The sequence below is a fragment of the Salvelinus fontinalis genome, unplaced genomic scaffold (genome assembly GCF_029448725.1).
Source record: "Salvelinus fontinalis isolate EN_2023a unplaced genomic scaffold, ASM2944872v1 scaffold_0010, whole genome shotgun sequence".
Classification (NCBI taxonomy): domain Eukaryota; kingdom Metazoa; phylum Chordata; class Actinopteri; order Salmoniformes; family Salmonidae; genus Salvelinus; species Salvelinus fontinalis.
In genome coordinates, this window is record NW_026600219.1 from 1,024,819 (window position 1) to 1,046,832 (window position 22,014).

The 22,014-nt window shown below is 42.8% G+C and overlaps 1 protein-coding gene across 1 annotated transcript in view; it reads left to right on the top strand.

Moving 5' to 3' along the window:
• Positions 1–22,014, top strand: part of LOC129842069 (multiple PDZ domain protein-like) — a 111,630-nt gene that overhangs the window by 34,553 nt on the left and 55,063 nt on the right. The window contains exon 14 of the mRNA XM_055910460.1: positions 18,010–18,139. Within this exon, the coding sequence (XP_055766435.1) occupies positions 18,010–18,139 (130 nt within the window). The remainder of the gene's footprint in view (positions 1–18,009; positions 18,140–22,014) is intronic.

Sequence of the window (22,014 nt, forward strand, 5' to 3'; positions counted from 1 at the left end):
TGTAGATACATCACTGTTCCCTCTATAGGTTCCTGTATCATACTGACCTGTAGATACATCACTGTTCCCTCTATAGGTTCCTGTATCATACTGACCTGTAGATACATCACTGTTCCCTCTATAGGTTCCTGTATCATACTGACCTGTAGATACATCACTGTTCCCTCTATAGGTTCCTGTACTGACCTGTAGATACATCACTGTTCCCTCTATAGGTTCCTGTATCATACTGACCTGTAGATACATCACTGTTCCCTCTATAGGTTCCTGTATCATACTGACCTGTAGATACATCACTGTTCCCTCTATAGGTTCCTGTATCATACTGACCTGTAGATACATCACTGTTCCCTCTATAGGTTCCTGTATCATACTGACCTGTAGATACATCACTGTTCCCTCTATAGGTTCCTGTATCATACTGACCTGTAGATACATCACTGTTCCCTCTATAGGTTCCTGTATCATACTGACCTGTAGATACATCACTGTTCCCTCTATAGGTTCCTGTATCATACTGACCTGTAGATACATCACTGTTCCCTCTATAGGTTCCTGTACTGACCTGTAGATACATCACTGTTCCCTCTATAGGTTCCTGTATCATACTGACCTGTAGATACATCACTGTTCCCTCTATAGGTTCCTGTATCATACTGACCTGTAGATACATCACTGTTCCCTCTATAGGTTCCTGTATCATACTGACCTGTAGATACATCACTGTTCCCTCTATAGGTTCCTGTATCATACTGACCTGTAGATACATCACTGTTCCCTCTATAGGTTCCTGTATCATACTGACCTGTAGATACATCACTGTTCCCTCTATAGGTTCCTGTATCATACTGACCTGTAGATACATCACTGTTCCCTCTATAGGTTCCTGTACTGACCTGTAGATACATCACTGTTCCCTCTATAGGTTCCTGTATCATACTGACCTGTAGATACATCACTGTTCCCTCTATAGGTTCCTGTATCATACTGACCTGTAGATACATCACTGTTCCCTCTATAGGTTCCTGTATCATACTGACCTGTAGATACATCACTGTTCCCTCTATAGGTTCCTGTATCATACTGACCTGTAGATACATCACTGTTCCCTCTATAGGTTCCTGTATCATACTGACCTGTAGATACATCACTGTTCCCTCTATAGGTTCCTGTATCATACTGACCTGTAGATACATCACTGTTCCCTCTATAGGTTCCTGTACTGACCTGTAGATACATCACTGTTCCCTCTATAGGTTCCTGTACTGACCTGTAGATCCATCACTGTTCCCTCTATAGGTTCCTGTACTGACCTGTAGATACATCACTGTTCCCTCTATAGGTTCCTGTACTGACCTGTAGATACATCACTGTTCCCTCTATAGGTTCCTGTATCATACTGACCTGTAGATACATCACTGTTCCCTCTATAGGTTCCTGTACTGACCTGTAGATACATCACTGTTCCCTCTATAGGTTCCTGTACTGACCTGTAGATACATCACTGTTCCCTCTATAGGTTCCTGTACTGACCTGTAGATACATCACTGTTCCCTCTATAGGTTCCTGTATCATACTGACCTGTAGATACATCACTGTTCCCTCTATAGGTTCCTGTATCATACTGACCTGTAGATACATCACTGTTCCCTCTATAGGTTCCTGTATCATACTGACCTGTAGATACATCACTGTTCCCTCTATAGGTTCCTGTATCATACTGACCTGTAGATACATCACTGTTCCCTCTATAGGTTCCTGTATCATACTGACCAGTAGATACATCACTGTTCCCTCTATAGGTTCCTGTATCATACTGACCTGTAGATACATCACTGTTCCCTCTATAGGTTCCTGTATCATACTGACCTGTAGATACATCACTGTTCCCTCTATAGGTTCCTGTACTGACCTGTAGATACATCACTGTTCCCTCTATAGGTTCCTGTACTGACCTGTAGATACATCACTGTTCCCTCTATAGGTTCCTGTATCATACTGACCTGTAGATACATCACTGTTCCCTCTATAGGTTCCTGTACTGACCTGTAGATACATCACTGTTCCCTCTATAGGTTCCTGTACTGACCTGTAGATACATCACTGTTCCCTCTATAGGTTCCTGTACTGACCTGTAGATACATCACTGTTCCCTCTATAGGTTCCTGTATCATACTGACCTGTAGATACATCACTGTTCCCTCTATAGGTTCCTGTATCATACTGACCTGTAGATACATCACTGTTCCCTCTATAGGTTCCTGTACTGACCTGTAGATACATCACTGTTCCCTCTATAGGTTCCTGTACTGACCTGTAGATACATCACTGTTCCCTCTATAGGTTCCTGTATCATACTGACCTGTAGATACATCACTGTTCCCTCTATAGGTTCCTGTATCATACTGACCTGTAGATACATCACTGTTCCCTCTATAGGTTCCTGTATCATACTGACCTGTAGATACATCACTGTTCCCTCTATAGGTTCCTGTATCATACTGACCTGTAGATACATAACTGTTCCCTCTATAGGTTCCTGTATCATACTGACCTGTAGATACATCACTGTTCCCTCTATAGGTTCCTGTATCATACTGACCTGTAGATACATCACTGTTCCCTCTATAGGTTCCTGTATCATACTGACCTGTAGATACATCACTGTTCCCTCTATAGGTTCCTGTATCATACTGACCTGTAGATACATCACTGTTCCCTCTATAGGTTCCTGTATCATACTGACCTGTAGATACATCACTGTTCCCTCTATAGGTTCCTGTACTGACCTGTAGATACATCACTGTTCCCTCTATAGGTTCCTGTACTGACCTGTAGATACATCACTGTTCCCTCTATAGGTTCCTGTATCATACTGACCTGTAGATACATCACTGTTCCCTCTATAGGTTCCTGTATCATACTGACCTGTAGATACATCACTGTTCCCTCTATAGGTTCCTGTATCATACTGACCTGTAGATACATCACTGTTCCCTCTATAGGTTCCTGTATCATACTGACCTGTAGATACATCACTGTTCCCTCTATAGGTTCCTGTATCATACTGACCTGTAGATACATCACTGTTCCCTCTATAGGTTCCTGTACTGACCTGTAGATACATCACTGTTCCCTCTATAGGTTCCTGTATCATACTGACCTGTAGATACATCACTGTTCCCTCTATAGGTTCCTGTACTGACCTGTAGATACATCACTGTTCCCTCTATAGGTTCCTGTACTGACCTGTAGATACATCACTGTTCCCTCTATAGGTTCCTGTACTGACCTGTAGATACATCACTGTTCCCTCTATAGGTTCCTGTATCATACTGACCTGTAGATACATCACTGTTCCCTCTATAGGTTCCTGTATCATACTGACCTGTAGATACATCACTGTTCCCTCTATAGGTTCCTGTATCATACTGACCTGTAGATACATCACTGTTCCCTCTATAGGTTCCTGTATCATACTGACCTGTAGATACATCACTGTTCCCTCTATAGGTTCCTGTATCATACTGACCTGTAGATACATCACTGTTCCCTCTATAGGTTCCTGTATCATACTGACCTGTAGATACATCACTGTTCCCTCTATAGGTTCCTGTATCATACTGACCTGTAGATCCATCACTGTTCCCTCTATAGGTTCCTGTACTGACCTGTAGATACATCACTGTTCCCTCTATAGGTTCCTGTATCATACTGACCTGTAGATACATCACTGTTCCCTCTATAGGTTCCTGTATCATACTGACCTGTAGATACATCACTGTTCCCTCTATAGGTTCCTGTATCATACTGACCTGTAGATACATCACTGTTCCCTCTATAGGTTCCTGTATCATACTGACCTGTAGATACATCACTGTTCCCTCTATAGGTTCCTGTATCATACTGACCTGTAGATACATCACTGTTCCCTCTATAGGTTCCTGTATCATACTGACCTGTAGATACATCACTGTTCCCTCTATAGGTTCCTGTACTGACCTGTAGATACATCACTGTTCCCTCTATAGGTTCCTGTACTGACCTGTAGATCCATCACTGTTCCCTCTATAGGTTCCTGTACTGACCTGTAGATACATCACTGTTCCCTCTATAGGTTCCTGTACTGACCTGTAGATACATCACTGTTCCCTCTATAGGTTCCTGTATCATACTGACCTGTAGATACATCACTGTTCCCTCTATAGGTTCCTGTACTGACCTGTAGATACATCACTGTTCCCTCTATAGGTTCCTGTACTGACCTGTAGATACATCACTGTTCCCTCTATAGGTTCCTGTACTGACCTGTAGATACATCACTGTTCCCTCTATAGGTTCCTGTATCATACTGACCTGTAGATACATCACTGTTCCCTCTATAGGTTCCTGTATCATACTGACCTGTAGATACATCACTGTTCCCTCTATAGGTTCCTGTATCATACTGACCTGTAGATACATCACTGTTCCCTCTATAGGTTCCTGTATCATACTGACCTGTAGATACATCACTGTTCCCTCTATAGGTTCCTGTATCATACTGACCTGTAGATACATCACTGTTCCCTCTATAGGTTCCTGTATCATACTGACCTGTAGATACATCACTGTTCCCTCTATAGGTTCCTGTATCATACTGACCTGTAGATACATCACTGTTCCCTCTATAGGTTCCTGTACTGACCTGTAGATACATCACTGTTCCCTCTATAGGTTCCTGTACTGACCTGTAGATACATCACTGTTCCCTCTATAGGTTCCTGTACTGACCTGTAGATACATCACTGTTCCCTCTATAGGTTCCTGTATCATACTGACCTGTAGATACATCACTGTTCCCTCTATAGGTTCCTGTATCATACTGACCTGTAGATACATCACTGTTCCCTCTATAGGTTCCTGTACTGACCTGTAGATACATCACTGTTCCCTCTATAGGTTCCTGTACTGACCTGTAGATACATCACTGTTCCCTCTATAGGTTCCTGTATCATACTGACCTGTAGATACATCACTGTTCCCTCTATAGGTTCCTGTATCATACTGACCTGTAGATACATCACTGTTCCCTCTATAGGTTCCTGTATCATACTGACCTGTAGATACATCACTGTTCCCTCTATAGGTTCCTGTATCATACTGACCTGTAGATACATCACTGTTCCCTCTATAGGTTCCTGTATCATACTGACCTGTAGATACATCACTGTTCCCTCTATAGGTTCCTGTATCATACTGACCTGTAGATACATCACTGTTCCCTCTATAGGTTCCTGTATCATACTGACCTGTAGATACATCACTGTTCCCTCTATAGGTTCCTGTATCATACTGACCTGTAGATACATCACTGTTCCCTCTATAGGTTCCTGTATCATACTGACCTGTAGATACATCACTGTTCCCTCTATAGGTTCCTGTACTGACCTGTAGATACATCACTGTTCCCTCTATAGGTTCCTGTACTGACCTGTAGATACATCACTGTTCCCTCTATAGGTTCCTGTATCATACTGACCTGTAGATACATCACTGTTCCCTCTATAGGTTCCTGTATCATACTGACCTGTAGATACATCACTGTTCCCTCTATAGGTTCCTGTATCATACTGACCTGTAGATACATCACTGTTCCCTCTATAGGTTCCTGTATCATACTGACCTGTAGATACATCACTGTTCCCTCTATAGGTTCCTGTATCATACTGACCTGTAGATACATCACTGTTCCCTCTATAGGTTCCTGTACTGACCTGTAGATACATCACTGTTCCCTCTATAGGTTCCTGTATCATACTGACCTGTAGATACATCACTGTTCCCTCTATAGGTTCCTGTACTGACCTGTAGATACATCACTGTTCCCTCTATAGGTTCCTGTACTGACCTGTAGATACATCACTGTTCCCTCTATAGGTTCCTGTACTGACCTGTAGATACATCACTGTTCCCTCTATAGGTTCCTGTATCATACTGACCTGTAGATACATCACTGTTCCCTCTATAGGTTCCTGTATCATACTGACCTGTAGATACATCACTGTTCCCTCTATAGGTTCCTGTATCATACTGACCTGTAGATACATCACTGTTCCCTCTATAGGTTCCTGTATCATACTGACCTGTAGATACATCACTGTTCCCTCTATAGGTTCCTGTATCATACTGACCTGTAGATACATCACTGTTCCCTCTATAGGTTCCTGTATCATACTGACCTGTAGATACATCACTGTTCCCTCTATAGGTTCCTGTATCATACTGACCTGTAGATACATCACTGTTCCCTCTATAGGTTCCTGTACTGACCTGTAGATACATCACTGTTCCCTCTATAGGTTCCTGTATCATACTGACCTGTAGATACATCACTGTTCCCTCTATAGGTTCCTGTATCATACTGACCTGTAGATACATCACTGTTCCCTCTATAGGTTCCTGTATCATACTGACCTGTAGATACATCACTGTTCCCTCTATAGGTTCCTGTATCATACTGACCTGTAGATACATCACTGTTCCCTCTATAGGTTCCTGTATCATACTGACCTGTAGATACATCACTGTTCCCTCTATAGGTTCCTGTATCATACTGACCTGTAGATACATCACTGTTCCCTCTATAGGTTCCTGTACTGACCTGTAGATACATCACTGTTCCCTCTATAGGTTCCTGTACTGACCTGTAGATCCATCACTGTTCCCTCTATAGGTTCCTGTACTGACCTGTAGATACATCACTGTTCCCTCTATAGGTTCCTGTACTGACCTGTAGATACATCACTGTTCCCTCTATAGGTTCCTGTATCATACTGACCTGTAGATACATCACTGTTCCCTCTATAGGTTCCTGTACTGACCTGTAGATACATCACTGTTCCCTCTATAGGTTCCTGTACTGACCTGTAGATACATCACTGTTCCCTCTATAGGTTCCTGTACTGACCTGTAGATACATCACTGTTCCCTCTATAGGTTCCTGTATCATACTGACCTGTAGATACATCACTGTTCCCTCTATAGGTTCCTGTATCATACTGACCTGTAGATACATCACTGTTCCCTCTATAGGTTCCTGTATCATACTGACCTGTAGATACATCACTGTTCCCTCTATAGGTTCCTGTATCATACTGACCTGTAGATACATCACTGTTCCCTCTATAGGTTCCTGTATCATACTGACCAGTAGATACATCACTGTTCCCTCTATAGGTTCCTGTATCATACTGACCTGTAGATACATCACTGTTCCCTCTATAGGTTCCTGTATCATACTGACCTGTAGATACATCACTGTTCCCTCTATAGGTTCCTGTACTGACCTGTAGATACATCACTGTTCCCTCTATAGGTTCCTGTACTGACCTGTAGATACATCACTGTTCCCTCTATAGGTTCCTGTATCATACTGACCTGTAGATACATCACTGTTCCCTCTATAGGTTCCTGTACTGACCTGTAGATACATCACTGTTCCCTCTATAGGTTCCTGTACTGACCTGTAGATACATCACTGTTCCCTCTATAGGTTCCTGTACTGACCTGTAGATACATCACTGTTCCCTCTATAGGTTCCTGTATCATACTGACCTGTAGATACATCACTGTTCCCTCTATAGGTTCCTGTATCATACTGACCTGTAGATACATCACTGTTCCCTCTATAGGTTCCTGTACTGACCTGTAGATACATCACTGTTCCCTCTATAGGTTCCTGTACTGACCTGTAGATACATCACTGTTCCCTCTATAGGTTCCTGTATCATACTGACCTGTAGATACATCACTGTTCCCTCTATAGGTTCCTGTATCATACTGACCTGTAGATACATCACTGTTCCCTCTATAGGTTCCTGTATCATACTGACCTGTAGATACATCACTGTTCCCTCTATAGGTTCCTGTATCATACTGACCTGTAGATACATAACTGTTCCCTCTATAGGTTCCTGTATCATACTGACCTGTAGATACATCACTGTTCCCTCTATAGGTTCCTGTATCATACTGACCTGTAGATACATCACTGTTCCCTCTATAGGTTCCTGTATCATACTGACCTGTAGATACATCACTGTTCCCTCTATAGGTTCCTGTATCATACTGACCTGTAGATACATCACTGTTCCCTCTATAGGTTCCTGTACTGACCTGTAGATACATCACTGTTCCCTCTATAGGTTCCTGTACTGACCTGTAGATACATCACTGTTCCCTCTATAGGTTCCTGTATCATACTGACCTGTAGATACATCACTGTTCCCTCTATAGGTTCCTGTATCATACTGACCTGTAGATACATCACTGTTCCCTCTATAGGTTCCTGTATCATACTGACCTGTAGATACATCACTGTTCCCTCTATAGGTTCCTGTATCATACTGACCTGTAGATACATCACTGTTCCCTCTATAGGTTCCTGTATCATACTGACCTGTAGATACATCACTGTTCCCTCTATAGGTTCCTGTACTGACCTGTAGATACATCACTGTTCCCTCTATAGGTTCCTGTATCATACTGACCTGTAGATACATCACTGTTCCCTCTATAGGTTCCTGTATCATACTGACCTGTAGATACATCACTGTTCCCTCTATAGGTTCCTGTATCATACTGACCTGTAGATACATCACTGTTCCCTCTATAGGTTCCTGTATCATACTGACCTGTAGATACATCACTGTTCCCTCTATAGGTTCCTGTATCATACTGACCTGTAGATACATCACTGTTCCCTCTATAGGTTCCTGTATCATACTGACCTGTAGATACATCACTGTTCCCTCTATAGGTTCCTGTACTGACCTGTAGATACATCACTGTTCCCTCTATAGGTTCCTGTATCATACTGACCTGTAGATACATCACTGTTCCCTCTATAGGTTCCTGTACTGACCTGTAGATACATCACTGTTCCCTCTATAGGTTCCTGTATCATACTGACCTGTAGATACATCACTGTTCCCTCTATAGGTTCCTGTACTGACCTGTAGATACATCACTGTTCCCTCTATAGGTTCCTGTATCATACTGACCTGTAGATACATCACTGTTCCCTCTATAGGTTCCTGTATCATACTGACCTGTAGATACATCACTGTTCCCTCTATAGGTTCCTGTACTGACCTGTAGATACATCACTGTTCCCTCTATAGGTTCCTGTATCATACTGACCTGTAGATACATAACTGTTCCCTCTATAGGTTCCTGTATCATACTGACCTGTAGATACAGCACTGTTCCCTCTATAGGTTCCTGTATCATACTGACCTGTAGATACATCACTGTTCCCTCTATAGGTTCCTGTACTGACCAGTAGATACATCACTGTTCCCTCTATAGGTTCCTGTACTGACCTGTAGATACATCACTGTTCCCTCTATAGGTTCCTGTATCATACTGACCTGTAGATACATCACTGTTCCCTCTATAGGTTCCTGTATCATACTGACCTGTAGATACATCACTGTTCCCTCTATAGGTTCCTGTATCATACTGACCTGTAGATACATCACTGTTCCCTCTATAGGTTCCTGTATCATACTGACCTGTAGATACATCACTGTTCCCTCTATAGGTTCCTGTATCATACTGACCTGTAGATACATCACTGTTCCCTCTATAGGTTCCTGTATCATACTGACCTGTAGATACATCACTGTTCCCTCTATAGGTTCCTGTATCATACTGACCTGTAGATACATCACTGTTCCCTCTATAGGTTCCTGTACTGACCTGTAGATACATCACTGTTCCCTCTATAGGTTCCTGTATCATACTGACCTGTAGATACATCACTGTTCCCTCTATAGGTTCCTGTATCATAATGACCTGTAGATACATCACTGTTCCCTCTATAGGTTCCTGTACTGACCTGTAGATACATCACTGTTCCCTCTATAGGTTCCTGTACTGACCTGTAGATACATCACTGTTCCCTCTATAGGTTCCTGTATCATACTGACCTGTAGATACATCACTGTTCCCTCTATAGGTTCCTGTACTGACCTGTAGATACATCACTGTTCCCTCTATAGGTTCCTGTATCATACTGACCTGTAGATACATCACTGTTCCCTCTATAGGTTCCTGTATCATACTGACCTGTAGATACATCACTGTTCCCTCTATAGGTTCCTGTACTGACCTGTAGATACATCACTGTTCCCTCTATAGGTTCCTGTATCATACTGACCTGTAGATACATCACTGTTCCCTCAATAGGTTCCTGTATCATACTGACCTGTAGATACATCACTGTTCCCTCTATAGGTTCCTGTACTGACCTGTAGATACATCACTGTTCCCTCTATAGGTTCCTGTACTGACCTGTAGATACGTCACTGTTCCCTCTATAGGTTCCTGTATCATACTGACCAGTAGATACATCACTGTTCCCTCTATAGGTTCCTGTACTGACCTGTAGATACATCACTGTTCCCTCTATAGGTTCCTGTATCATACTGACCTGTAGATACATCACTGTTCCCTCTATAGGTTCCTGTATCATACTGACCTGTAGATACATCACTGTTCCCTCTATAGGTTCCTGTACTGACCTGTAGATACATCACTGTTCCCTCTATAGGTTCCTGTATCATACTGACCTGTAGATACATCACTGTTCCCTCTATAGGTTCCTGTACTGACCTGTAGATACATCACTGTTCCCTCTATAGGTTCCTGTATCATACTGACCTGTAGATACATCACTGTTCCCTCTATAGGTTCCTGTACTGACCTGTAGATACATCACTGTTCCCTCTATAGGTTCCTGTACTGACCTGTAGATACATCACTGTTCCCTCTATAGGTTCCTGTATCATACTGACCTGTAGATACATCACTGTTCCCTCTATAGGTTCCTGTACTGACCTGTAGATACATCACTGTTCCCTCTATAGGTTCCTGTACTGACCTGTAGATACATCACTGTTCCCTCTATAGGTTCCTGTACTGACCTGTAGATACATCACTGTTCCCTCTATAGGTTCCTGTATCATACTGACCTGTAGATACATCACTGTTCCCTCTATAGGTTCCTGTATCATACTAACCTGTAGATACATCACTGTTCCCTCTATAGGTTCCTGTATCATACTGACCTGTAGATACATCACTGTTCCCTCTATAGGTTCCTGTATCATACTGACCTGTAGATACATCACTGTTCCCTCTATAGGTTCCTGTATCATACTGACCTGTAGATACATCACTGTTCCCTCTATAGGTTCCTGTATCATACTGACCTGTAGATACATCACTGTTCCCTCTATAGGTTCCTGTACTGACCTGTAGATACATCACTGTTCCCTCTATAGGTTCCTGTATCATACTGACCTGTAGATACATCACTGTTCCCTCTATAGGTTCCTGTACTGACCTGTAGATACATCACTGTTCCCTCTATAGGTTCCTGTATCATACTGACCTGTAGATACATCACTGTTCCCTCTATAGGTTCCTGTATCATACTGACCTGTAGATACATCACTGTTCCCTCTATAGGTTCCTGTATCATACTGACCTGTAGATACATCACTGTTCCCTCTATAGGTTCCTGTATCATACTGACCTGTAGATACATCACTGTTCCCTCTATAGGTTCCTGTATCATACTGACCTGTAGATACATCACTGTTCCCTCTATAGGTTCCTGTACTGACCTGTAGATACATCACTGTTCCCTCTATAGGTTCCTGTACTGACCTGTAGATACATCACTGTTCCCTCTATAGGTTCCTGTATCATACTGACCTGTAGATCCATCACTGTTCCCTCTATAGGTTCCTGTACTGACCTGTAGATACATCACTGTTCCCTCTATAGGTTCCTGTATCATACTGACCTGTAGATACATCACTGTTCCCTCTATAGGTTCCTGTATCATACTGACCTGTAGATACATCACTGTTCCCTCTATAGGTTCCTGTATCATACTGACCTGTAGATACATCACTGTTCCCTCTATAGGTTCCTGTATCATACTGACCTGTAGATACATCACTGTTCCCTCTATAGGTTCCTGTATCATACTGACCTGTAGATACATCACTGTTCCCTCTATAGGTTCCTGTATCATACTGACCTGTAGATACATCACTGTTCCCTCTATAGGTTCCTGTACTGACCTGTAGATACATCACTGTTCCCTCTATAGGTTCCTGTATCATACTGACCTGTAGATACATCACTGTTCCCTCTATAGGTTCCTGTATCGTACTGACCTGTAGATACATCACTGTTCCCTCTATAGGTTCCTGTACTGACCTGTAGATACATCACTGTTCCCTCTATAGGTTCCTGTATCATAGTGACCTGTAGATACATCACTGTTCCCTCTATAGGTTCCTGTATCATACTGACCTGTAGATACATCACTGTTCCCTCTATAGGTTCCTGTATCATACTGACCTGTAGATACATCACTGTTCCCTCTATAGGTTCCTGTATCATACTGACCTGTAGATACATCACTGTTCCCTCTATAGGTTCCTGTATCATACTGACCTGTAGATACATCACTGTTCCCTCTATAGGTTCCTGTATCATACTGACCTGTAGATACATCACTGTTCCCTCTATAGGTTCCTGTATCATACTGACCTGTAGATACATCACTGTTCCCTCTATAGGTTCCTGTATCATACTGACCTGTAGATACATCACTGTTCCCTCTATAGGTTCCTGTACTGACCTGTAGACACATCACTGTTCCCTCTATAGGTTCCTGTACTGACCTGTAGATACATCACTGTTCCCTCTATAGGTTCCTGTATCATACTGACCTGTAGATACATCACTGTTCCCTCTATAGGTTCCTGTACTGACCTGTAGATACATCACTGTTCCCTCTATAGGTTCCTGTATCATACTGACCTGTAGATACATCACTGTTCCCTCTATAGGTTCCTGTACTGACCTGTAGATACATCACTGTTCCCTCTATAGGTTCCTGTATCATACTGACCTGTAGATACATCACTGTTCCCTCTATAGGTTCCTGTACTGACCTGTAGATACATCACTGTTCCCTCTATAGGTTCCTGTACTGACCTGTAGATACATCACTGTTCCCTCTATAGGTTCCTGTACTGACCTGTAGATACATCACTGTTCCCTCTATAGGTTCCTGTACTGACCTGTAGATACATCACTGTTCCCTCTATAGGTTCCTGTACTGACCTGTAGATACATCACTGTTCCCTCTATAGGTTCCTGTATCATACTGACCTGTAGATACATCACTGTTCCCTCTATAGGTTCCTGTATCATACTGACCTGTAGATACATCACTGTTCCCTCTATAGGTTCCTGTATCATAATGACCTGTAGATACATCACTGTTCCCTCTATAGGTTCCTGTATCATACTGACCTGTAGATACATCACTGTTCCCTCTATAGGTTCCTGTATCATACTGACCTGTAGATACATCACTGTTCCCTCTATAGGTTCCTGTACTGACCTGTAGATACATCACTGTTCCCTCTATAGGTTCCTGTATCATACTGACCTGTAGATACATCACTGTTCCCTCTATAGGTTCCTGTATCATACTGACCTGTAGATACATCACTGTTCCCTCTATAGGTTCCTGTATCATAGTGACCTGTAGATACATCACTGTTCCCTCTATAGGTTCCTGTATCATACTGACCTGTAGATACATCACTGTTCCCTCTATAGGTTCCTGTATCATACTGACCTGTAGATACATCACTGTTCCCTCTATAGGTTCCTGTATCATACTGACCTGTAGATACATCACTGTTCCCTCTATAGGTTCCTGTATCATACTGACCTGTAGATACATCACTGTTCCCTCTATAGGTTCCTGTATCATACTGACCTGTAGATACATCACTGTTCCCTCTATAGGTTCCTGTATCATACTGACCTGTAGATACATCACTGTTCCCTCTATAGGTTCCTGTACTGACCTGTAGATACATCACTGTTCCCTCTATAGGTTCCTGTACTGACCTGTAGATACATCACTGTTCCCTCTATAGGTTCCTGTATCATACTGACCTGTAGATACATCACTGTTCCCTCTATAGGTTCCTGTATCATACTGACCTGTAGATACATCACTGTTCCCTCTATAGGTTCCTGTACTGACCTGTAGATACATCACTGTTCCCTCTATAGGTTCCTGTACTGACCTGTAGATACATCACTGTTCCCTCTATAGGTTCCTGTATCATACTGACCTGTAGATACATCACTGTTCCCTCTATAGGTTCCTGTATCATACTGACCTGTAGATACATCACTGTTCCCTCTATAGGTTCCTGTATCATAATGACCTGTAGATACATCACTGTTCCCTCTATAGGTTCCTGTATCATACTGACCTGTAGATACATCACTGTTCCCTCTATAGGTTCCTGTACTGACCTGTAGATACATCACTGTTCCCTCTATAGGTTCCTGTATCATACTGACCTGTAGATACATCACTGTTCCCTCTATAGGTTCCTGTACTGACCTGTAGATACATCACTGTTCCCTCTATAGGTTCCTGTATCATACTGACCTGTAGATACATCACTGTTCCCTCTATAGGTTCCTGTATCATACTGACCTGTAGATACATCACTGTTCCCTCTATAGGTTCCTGTATCATACTGACCTGTAGATACATCACTGTTCCCTCTATAGGTTCCTGTATCATACTGACCTGTAGATACATCACTGTTCCCTCTATAGGTTCCTGTATCATACTGACCTGTAGATACATCACTGTTCCCTCTATAGGTTCCTGTACTGACCAGTAGATACATCACTGTTCCCTCTATAGGTTCCTGTATCATACTGACCTGTAGATACATCACTGTTCCCTCTATAGGTTCCTGTACTGACCTGTAGATACATCACTGTTCCCTCTATAGGTTCCTGTATCATACTGACCTGTAGATACATCACTGTTCCCTCTATAGGTTCCTGTATCATACTGACCTGTAGATACATCACTGTTCCCTCTATAGGTTCCTGTATCATAGTGACCTGTAGATACATCACTGTTCCCTCTATAGGTTCCTGTATCATACTGACCTGTAGATACATCACTGTTCCCTCTATAGGTTCCTGTATCATACTGACCTGTAGATACATCACTGTTCCCTCTATAGGTTCCTGTATCATACTGACCTGTAGATACATCACTGTTCCCTCTATAGGTTCCTGTATCATACTGACCTGTAGATACATCACTGTTCCCTCTATAGGTTCCTGTATCATACTGACCTGTAGATACATCACTGTTCCCTCTATAGGTTCCTGTATCATACTGACCTGTAGATACATCACTGTTCCCTCTATAGGTTCCTGTATCATACTGACCTGTAGATACATCACTGTTCCCTCTATAGGTTCCTGTATCATACTGACCTGTAGATACATCACTGTTCCCTCTATAGGTTCCTGTATCATACTGACCTGTAGATACATCACTGTTCCCTCTATAGGTTCCTGTACTGACCTGTAGATACATCACTGTTCCCTCTATAGGTTCCTGTATCATACTGACCTGTAGATACATCACTGTTCCCTCTATAGGTTCCTGTATCATACTGACCTGTAGATACATCACTGTTCCCTCTATAGGTTCCTGTATCATACTGACCTGTAGATACATCACTGTTCCCTCTATAGGTTCCTGTACTGACCTGTAGATACATCACTGTTCCCTCTATAGGTTCCTGTACTGACCTGTAGATACATCACTGTTCCCTCTATAGGTTCCTGTACTGACCTGTAGATACATCACTGTTCCCTCTATAGGTTCCTGTACTGACCTGTAGATACATCACTGTTCCCTCTATAGGTTCCTGTATCATACTGACCTGTAGATACATCACTGTTCCCTCTATAGGTTCCTGTATCATACTGACCTGTAGATACATCACTGTTCCCTCTATAGGTTCCTGTATCATACTGACCTGTAGATACATCACTGTTCCCTCTATAGGTTCCTGTATCATACTGACCTGTAGATACATCACTGTTCCCTCTATAGGTTCCTGTATCATACTGACCTGTAGATACGTCACTGTTCCCTCTATAGGTTCCTGTACTGACCTGTAGATCATCACTGTTCCCTCTATAGGTTCCTGTACTGAACTGTAGATACATCACTGTTCCCTCTATAGGTTCCTGTATCATACTGACCTGTAGATACATCACTGTTCCCTCTATAGGTTCCTGTACTGACCTGTAGATACATCACTGTTCCCTCTATAGGTTCCTGTATCATACTGACCTGTAGATACATCACTGTTCCCTCTATAGGTTCCTGTACTGACCTGTAGATACATCACTGTTCCCTCTATAGGTTCCTGTATCATACTGACCTGTAGATACATCACTGTTCCCTCTATAGGTTCCTGTATCATACTGACCTGTAGATACATCACTGTTCCCTCTATAGGTTCCTGTATCATACTGACCTGTAGATACATCACTGTTCCCTCTATAGGTTCCTGTATCATACTGACCTGTAGATACATCACTGTTCCCTCTATAGGTTCCTGTATCATACTGACCTGTAGATACATCACTGTTCCCTCTATAGGTTCCTGTATCATACTGACCTGTAGATACATCACTGTTCCCTCTATAGGTTCCTGTACTGACCTGTAGATACATCACTGTTCCCTCTATAGGTTCCTGTACTGACCTGTAGATACATCACTGTTCCCTCTATAGGTTCCTGTATCATACTGACCTGTAGATCCATCACTGTTCCCTCTATAGGTTCCTGTACTGACCTGTAGATACATCACTGTTCCCTCTATAGGTTCCTGTATCATACTGACCTGTAGATACATCACTGTTCCCTCTATAGGTTCCTGTATCATACTGACCTGTAGATACATCACTGTTCCCTCTATAGGTTCCTGTACTGACCTGTAGATACATCACTGTTCCCTCTATAGGTTCCTGTATCATACTGACCTGTAGATACATCACTGTTCCCTCTATAGGTTCCTGTATCATACTGACCTGTAGATACATCACTGTTCCCTCTATAGGTTCCTGTACTGACCTGTAGATACATCACTGTTCCCTCTATAGGTTCCTGTACTGACCTGTAGATACGTCACTGTTCCCTCTATAGGTTCCTGTATCATAGTGACCTGTAGATACATCACTGTTCCCTCTATAGGTTCCTGTATCATAATGACCTGTAGATACATCACTGTTCCCTCTATAGGTTCCTGTATCATACTGACCTGTAGATACATCACTGTTCCCTCTATAGGTTCCTGTACTGACCTGTAGATACATCACTGTTCCCTCTATAGGTTCCTGTATCATACTGACCTGTAGATACATCACTGTTCCCTCTATAGGTTCCTGTATCATACTGACCTGTAGATACATCACTGTTCCCTCTATAGGTTCCTGTATCATACTGACCTGTAGATACATCACTGTTCCCTCTATAGGTTCCTGTATCATACTATATCGTTTATTTTCCGTGTTTAGAGTCATCCAGCTGGATCAGTGTCATTGGGCCAGCTGGATCAGTGTCATTGGGCCAGCTGGATCAGTGTCATTGGGCGAGGCTCAGAGAAAGTGCTAGTGCCTAGTGTCTTCATTGTGAGGACGTTACAATCATTCACTGTCCGACATTAAGTCACTCAGCAGGTTTTTTGTTTCGACTTTCACTTAAATTACACTGAATCAGCCACTGCTTCAGTCAAATGTTAAGGTTCCTAGTGTTTATTATGGGCACCAAGCTCCCCACCGTACACCTGTTGTAAGTACAACACAGAAGCTCTCTTGGTGTCCCTAACTATTCTGAAAATCTTGTAGGCCTGCTAAATTGGACAGCGATACATTGGGCACAGCAGTTAGGCTACTGCCTCATGCCCTTCGTTCATCCGTTTATCCTTCTTTTTCTCCAGTCACCCATTCATTCATTCATTCATTCATTCATCCTTCCATTCATTCATTGATTTATCCCTTATTTTCTCTTATCTTCCTCAGGACGAGAAATCTCAGCGTCATTGTTCCAGCGGCAACATGGAGGACGGCGATAAGCTCCTGGCCCCGCCCCCTTCTTTCGGCAGCCATTTTGAGAGGACAATCTCTGTTGTCAGGGGCAACCGTAGCCTTGGTATGTTATCAGTGTTTTTCATTGTGGCGGGGTGTCTGTGTGCGTACGTCGTCGGCACGGCGATACTGGGCGGAGAGCAGGAGAAGCTGATAATCGAGGGAAGTCAACGATTTTTTCAGGAGTTGAGGTGAATAGTGGTGTTTCTTAAGGGAATATCGGTAAAGGCTTATCGAATTTATAAAGTCGCAGGGAATTCAATCAAATTGAAAAGGTGAGAGAAAGAACAGAGAGGAAGAAAGTTGACTAGGACTTTTTATTAAGGGCACCATAGAAAACCCATGTTGATGACTGTGAAAGAGAGAGTGGACCTCTGTTAAGTAAACCCATGTTGATGACTGTGAAAGAGACAGTGGACCTCTGTTAAGAAAACCCATGTTGATGACTGTGAAAGAGAGAGTGGACCTCTGTTAAGAAAACCCATGTAGATGACTGTGAAAGAGAGAGTGGACCTCTGTTAAGAAAACCCATGTTGATGACTGTGAAAGAGAGAGTGGACCTCTGTTAAGAAAACCCATGTCGATGACTGTGAAAGAGAGAGTGGACCTCTGTTAAGAAAACCCATGTTGATGACTGTGAAAGAGACAGTGGACCTCTGTTAAGAAAACCCATGTTGATGACTGTGAAAGAGACAGTGGACCTCTGTTAAGAAAACCCATGTTGATGACTGTGAAAGAGAGAGTGGACCTCTGTTAAGAAAACCCATGTTGATGACTGTGAAAGAGACAGTGGACCTCTGTTAAGAAAACCCATGTTGATGACTGTGAAAGAGAGAGTAGACCTCTGTTAAGAAAACCCATGTTGATGACTGTGAAAGAGAGAGTGGACCTCTGTTAAGAAAACCCATGTAGATGACTGTGAAAGAGAGAGTGGACCTCTGTTAAGAAAACCCATGTTGATGACTGTGAAAGAGTGAGTGGACCTCTGTTAAGAAAACCCATGTTGATGACTGTGAAAGAGAGAGTGGACCTCTGTTAAGAAAACCCATGTTGATGACTGGGAAAGAGACAGTGGACCTCTGTTAAGTAAACCCATGTCGATGGCTGTGAAAGAGAGAGTGGACCTCTGTTATGAAAACCCATGTTGATGACTGTGAAAGAGAGAGTGGACCTCTGTTCAGAAAACCCATGTTGATGACTGTGAAAGACAGAGTGGACGTCTGTTAAGTAAACCCATGTCGATGACTGTGAAAGAGAGAGTGGACCTCTGTTCAGAAAACCCATGTCGATGACTGTGAAAGAGAGAGTGGACCTCTGTTAAGTAAACCCATGTTGATGACTGTGAAAGAGAGAGTGGACCTCTGCTAAGAAAACCCATGTCGATGACTGTGAAAGACGCAGTGGACCTCTGTTAAGAAAACCCATGTTGATGACTGTGAAAGAGAGATTGGACCTCTGTTAAGAAAACCCATGTTGATGACTGTGAAAGAGACAGTGGACCTCTGTTAAGAAAACCCATGTAGATGACTGTGAAAGAGAGAGTGGACCTCTGTTAAGTAAACCCATGTCGATGACTGTGAAAGAGAGAGTGGACCTCTGTTATGAAAACCCATGTTGATGACTGTGAAAGAGAGAGTGGACCTCTGTTCAGAAAACCCATGTTGATGACTGTGAAAGACAGAGTGGACGTCTGTTAAGTAAACCCATGTCGATGACTGTGAAAGAGAGAGTGGACCTCTGTTCAGAAAACCCATGTCGATGACTGTGAAAGAGAGAGTGGACCTCTGTTAAGTAAACCCATGTTGATGACTGTGAAAGAGAGAGTGGACCTCTGCTAAGAAAACCCATGTCGATGACTGTGAAAGACGCAGTGGACCTCTGTTAAGAAAACCCATGTTGATGACTGTGAAAGAGAGATTGGACCTCTGTTAAGAAAGCCCATGTTGATGACTGTGAAAGAGAGAGTGGACCTCTGTTAAGAAAACCCATGTAGATGACTGTGAAAGAGAGAGTGGACCTCTGTTAAGTAAACCCATGTCGATGACTGTGAAAGAGAGAGTGGACCTCTGTTATGAAAACCCATGTTGATGACTGTGAAAGAGAGAGTGGACCTCTGTTCAGAAAACCCATGTTGATGACTGTGAAAGACAGAGTGGACCTCTGTTAAGTAAACCCATGTCGATGACTGTGAAAGAGAGAGTGGACCTCTGTTCAGAAAACCCATGTCGATGACTGTGAAAGAGAGAGTGGACCTCTGTTAAGTAAACCCATGTTGATGACTGTGAAAGAGAGAGTGGACCTCTGTTAAGAAAACCCATGTCGATGACTGTGAAAGACGCAGTGGACCTCTGTTAAGAAAACCCATGTTGATGACTGTGAAAGAGAGAGTGGACCTCTGTTAAGAAAACCCATGTTGATGACTGTGAAAGAGAGAGTGGACCTCTGTTAAGAAAACCCATGTAGATGACTGTGAAAGAGAGAGTGGACCTCTGTTAAGGAAACCCATGTTGATGACTGTGAAAGAGAGAGTGGACTTCTGTTAAGTAAACCCATGTTGTTGACTGTGAAAGAGAGAGTGGACCTCTGTTAAGAAACCCATGTTGATGACTGTGAAAGAGAGAGTGGACCTCTGTTAAGAAAACCCATGTTGATGAGTGTGAAAGACAGATTGGACCTCTGTTAAGAAAACCCATGTTGATGACTGTGAAAGAGAGAGTGGACCTCTGTTAAGAAAACCCATGTTGATGACTGTGAAAGAGAGAGTGGACCTCTGTTAAGAAAACCCATGTTGATGACTGTGAAAGAGAGAGTGGACCTCTGTTAAGAAAACCCATGTTGATGACTGTGAAAGAGGGAGAGGACCTCTGTTAAGAAAACCCATGTTGATGACTGTGAAAGAGAGAGTGGACCTCTGTTAAGAAAACCCATGTTGATGAGTGTGAAAGAGAGAGTGGACCTCTGTTAAGAAAACCCATGTTGATGACTGTGAAAGAGAGAGTGGACCTCTGTTAAGAAAACCCATGTTGATGACTGTGAAAGAGAGAGTGGACCTCTGTTAAGAAAACCCATGTTGTTGACTGTGAAAGAGACAGTGGACCTCTGTTTTGTGTGTTTAAACTTAACCTTTATTTAAACTAGGCTTCCGGGGAACAGTGGGTTAACTGCCTTGTTCAGGAGCAGAACGACAGAGATTTTTACCTTGTCAGCTCGGGGATTCGATCCAGCAACCTTTACGGTTACTGGCCCAACACTCTAACCACTAGGCAACCTGCCGCCCAACAGAAAACCCATTACATCACATTGTCATCGTCACTTTAACGACAGGAAGACCAGTGACAACAACAATGTCTGTCAGCAGCAATACCATAAAGGGTTGACCTCTAGGTCTGTCAGCAGCAATACATAAAGGGTTGACCTCTAGGTCTGTCAGCAGCAATACATAAAGGGTTGACCTCTAGATCTGTCAGCAGCAATACATAAAGGGGTGACCTCTAGGTCTGTCAGCAGCAATACATAAAGGGTTGACCTCTAGGTCTGTCAGCAGCAATACATAAAGGGTTGACCTCTAGGTCTGTCAGCAGCAATACATAAAGGGGTGACCTCTAGGTCTGTCAGCAGCAATACATAAAGGGTTGACCTCTAGGTTTGTCAGCAGCAATACCATAAAGGGTTGACCTCTAGGTCTGTCAGCAGCAATACATAAAGGGTCAACCTCTAGGTCTGTCAGCAGCAATACATAAAGGGTTGACCTCTAGGTTTGTCAGCAGCAATACCATAAAGGGTTGACCTCTAGGTTTGTCAGCAGCAATACCATAAAGGGGTGACCTCTCAGTTTGTCAGCAACATGGTAGGATTATATTCATGTTATTGATTTGGGTCGTCTGTCACTTTAGAGAAGTTAGTTTCCAGACTGTGGAATCCCATTGTTGAATGTATCAC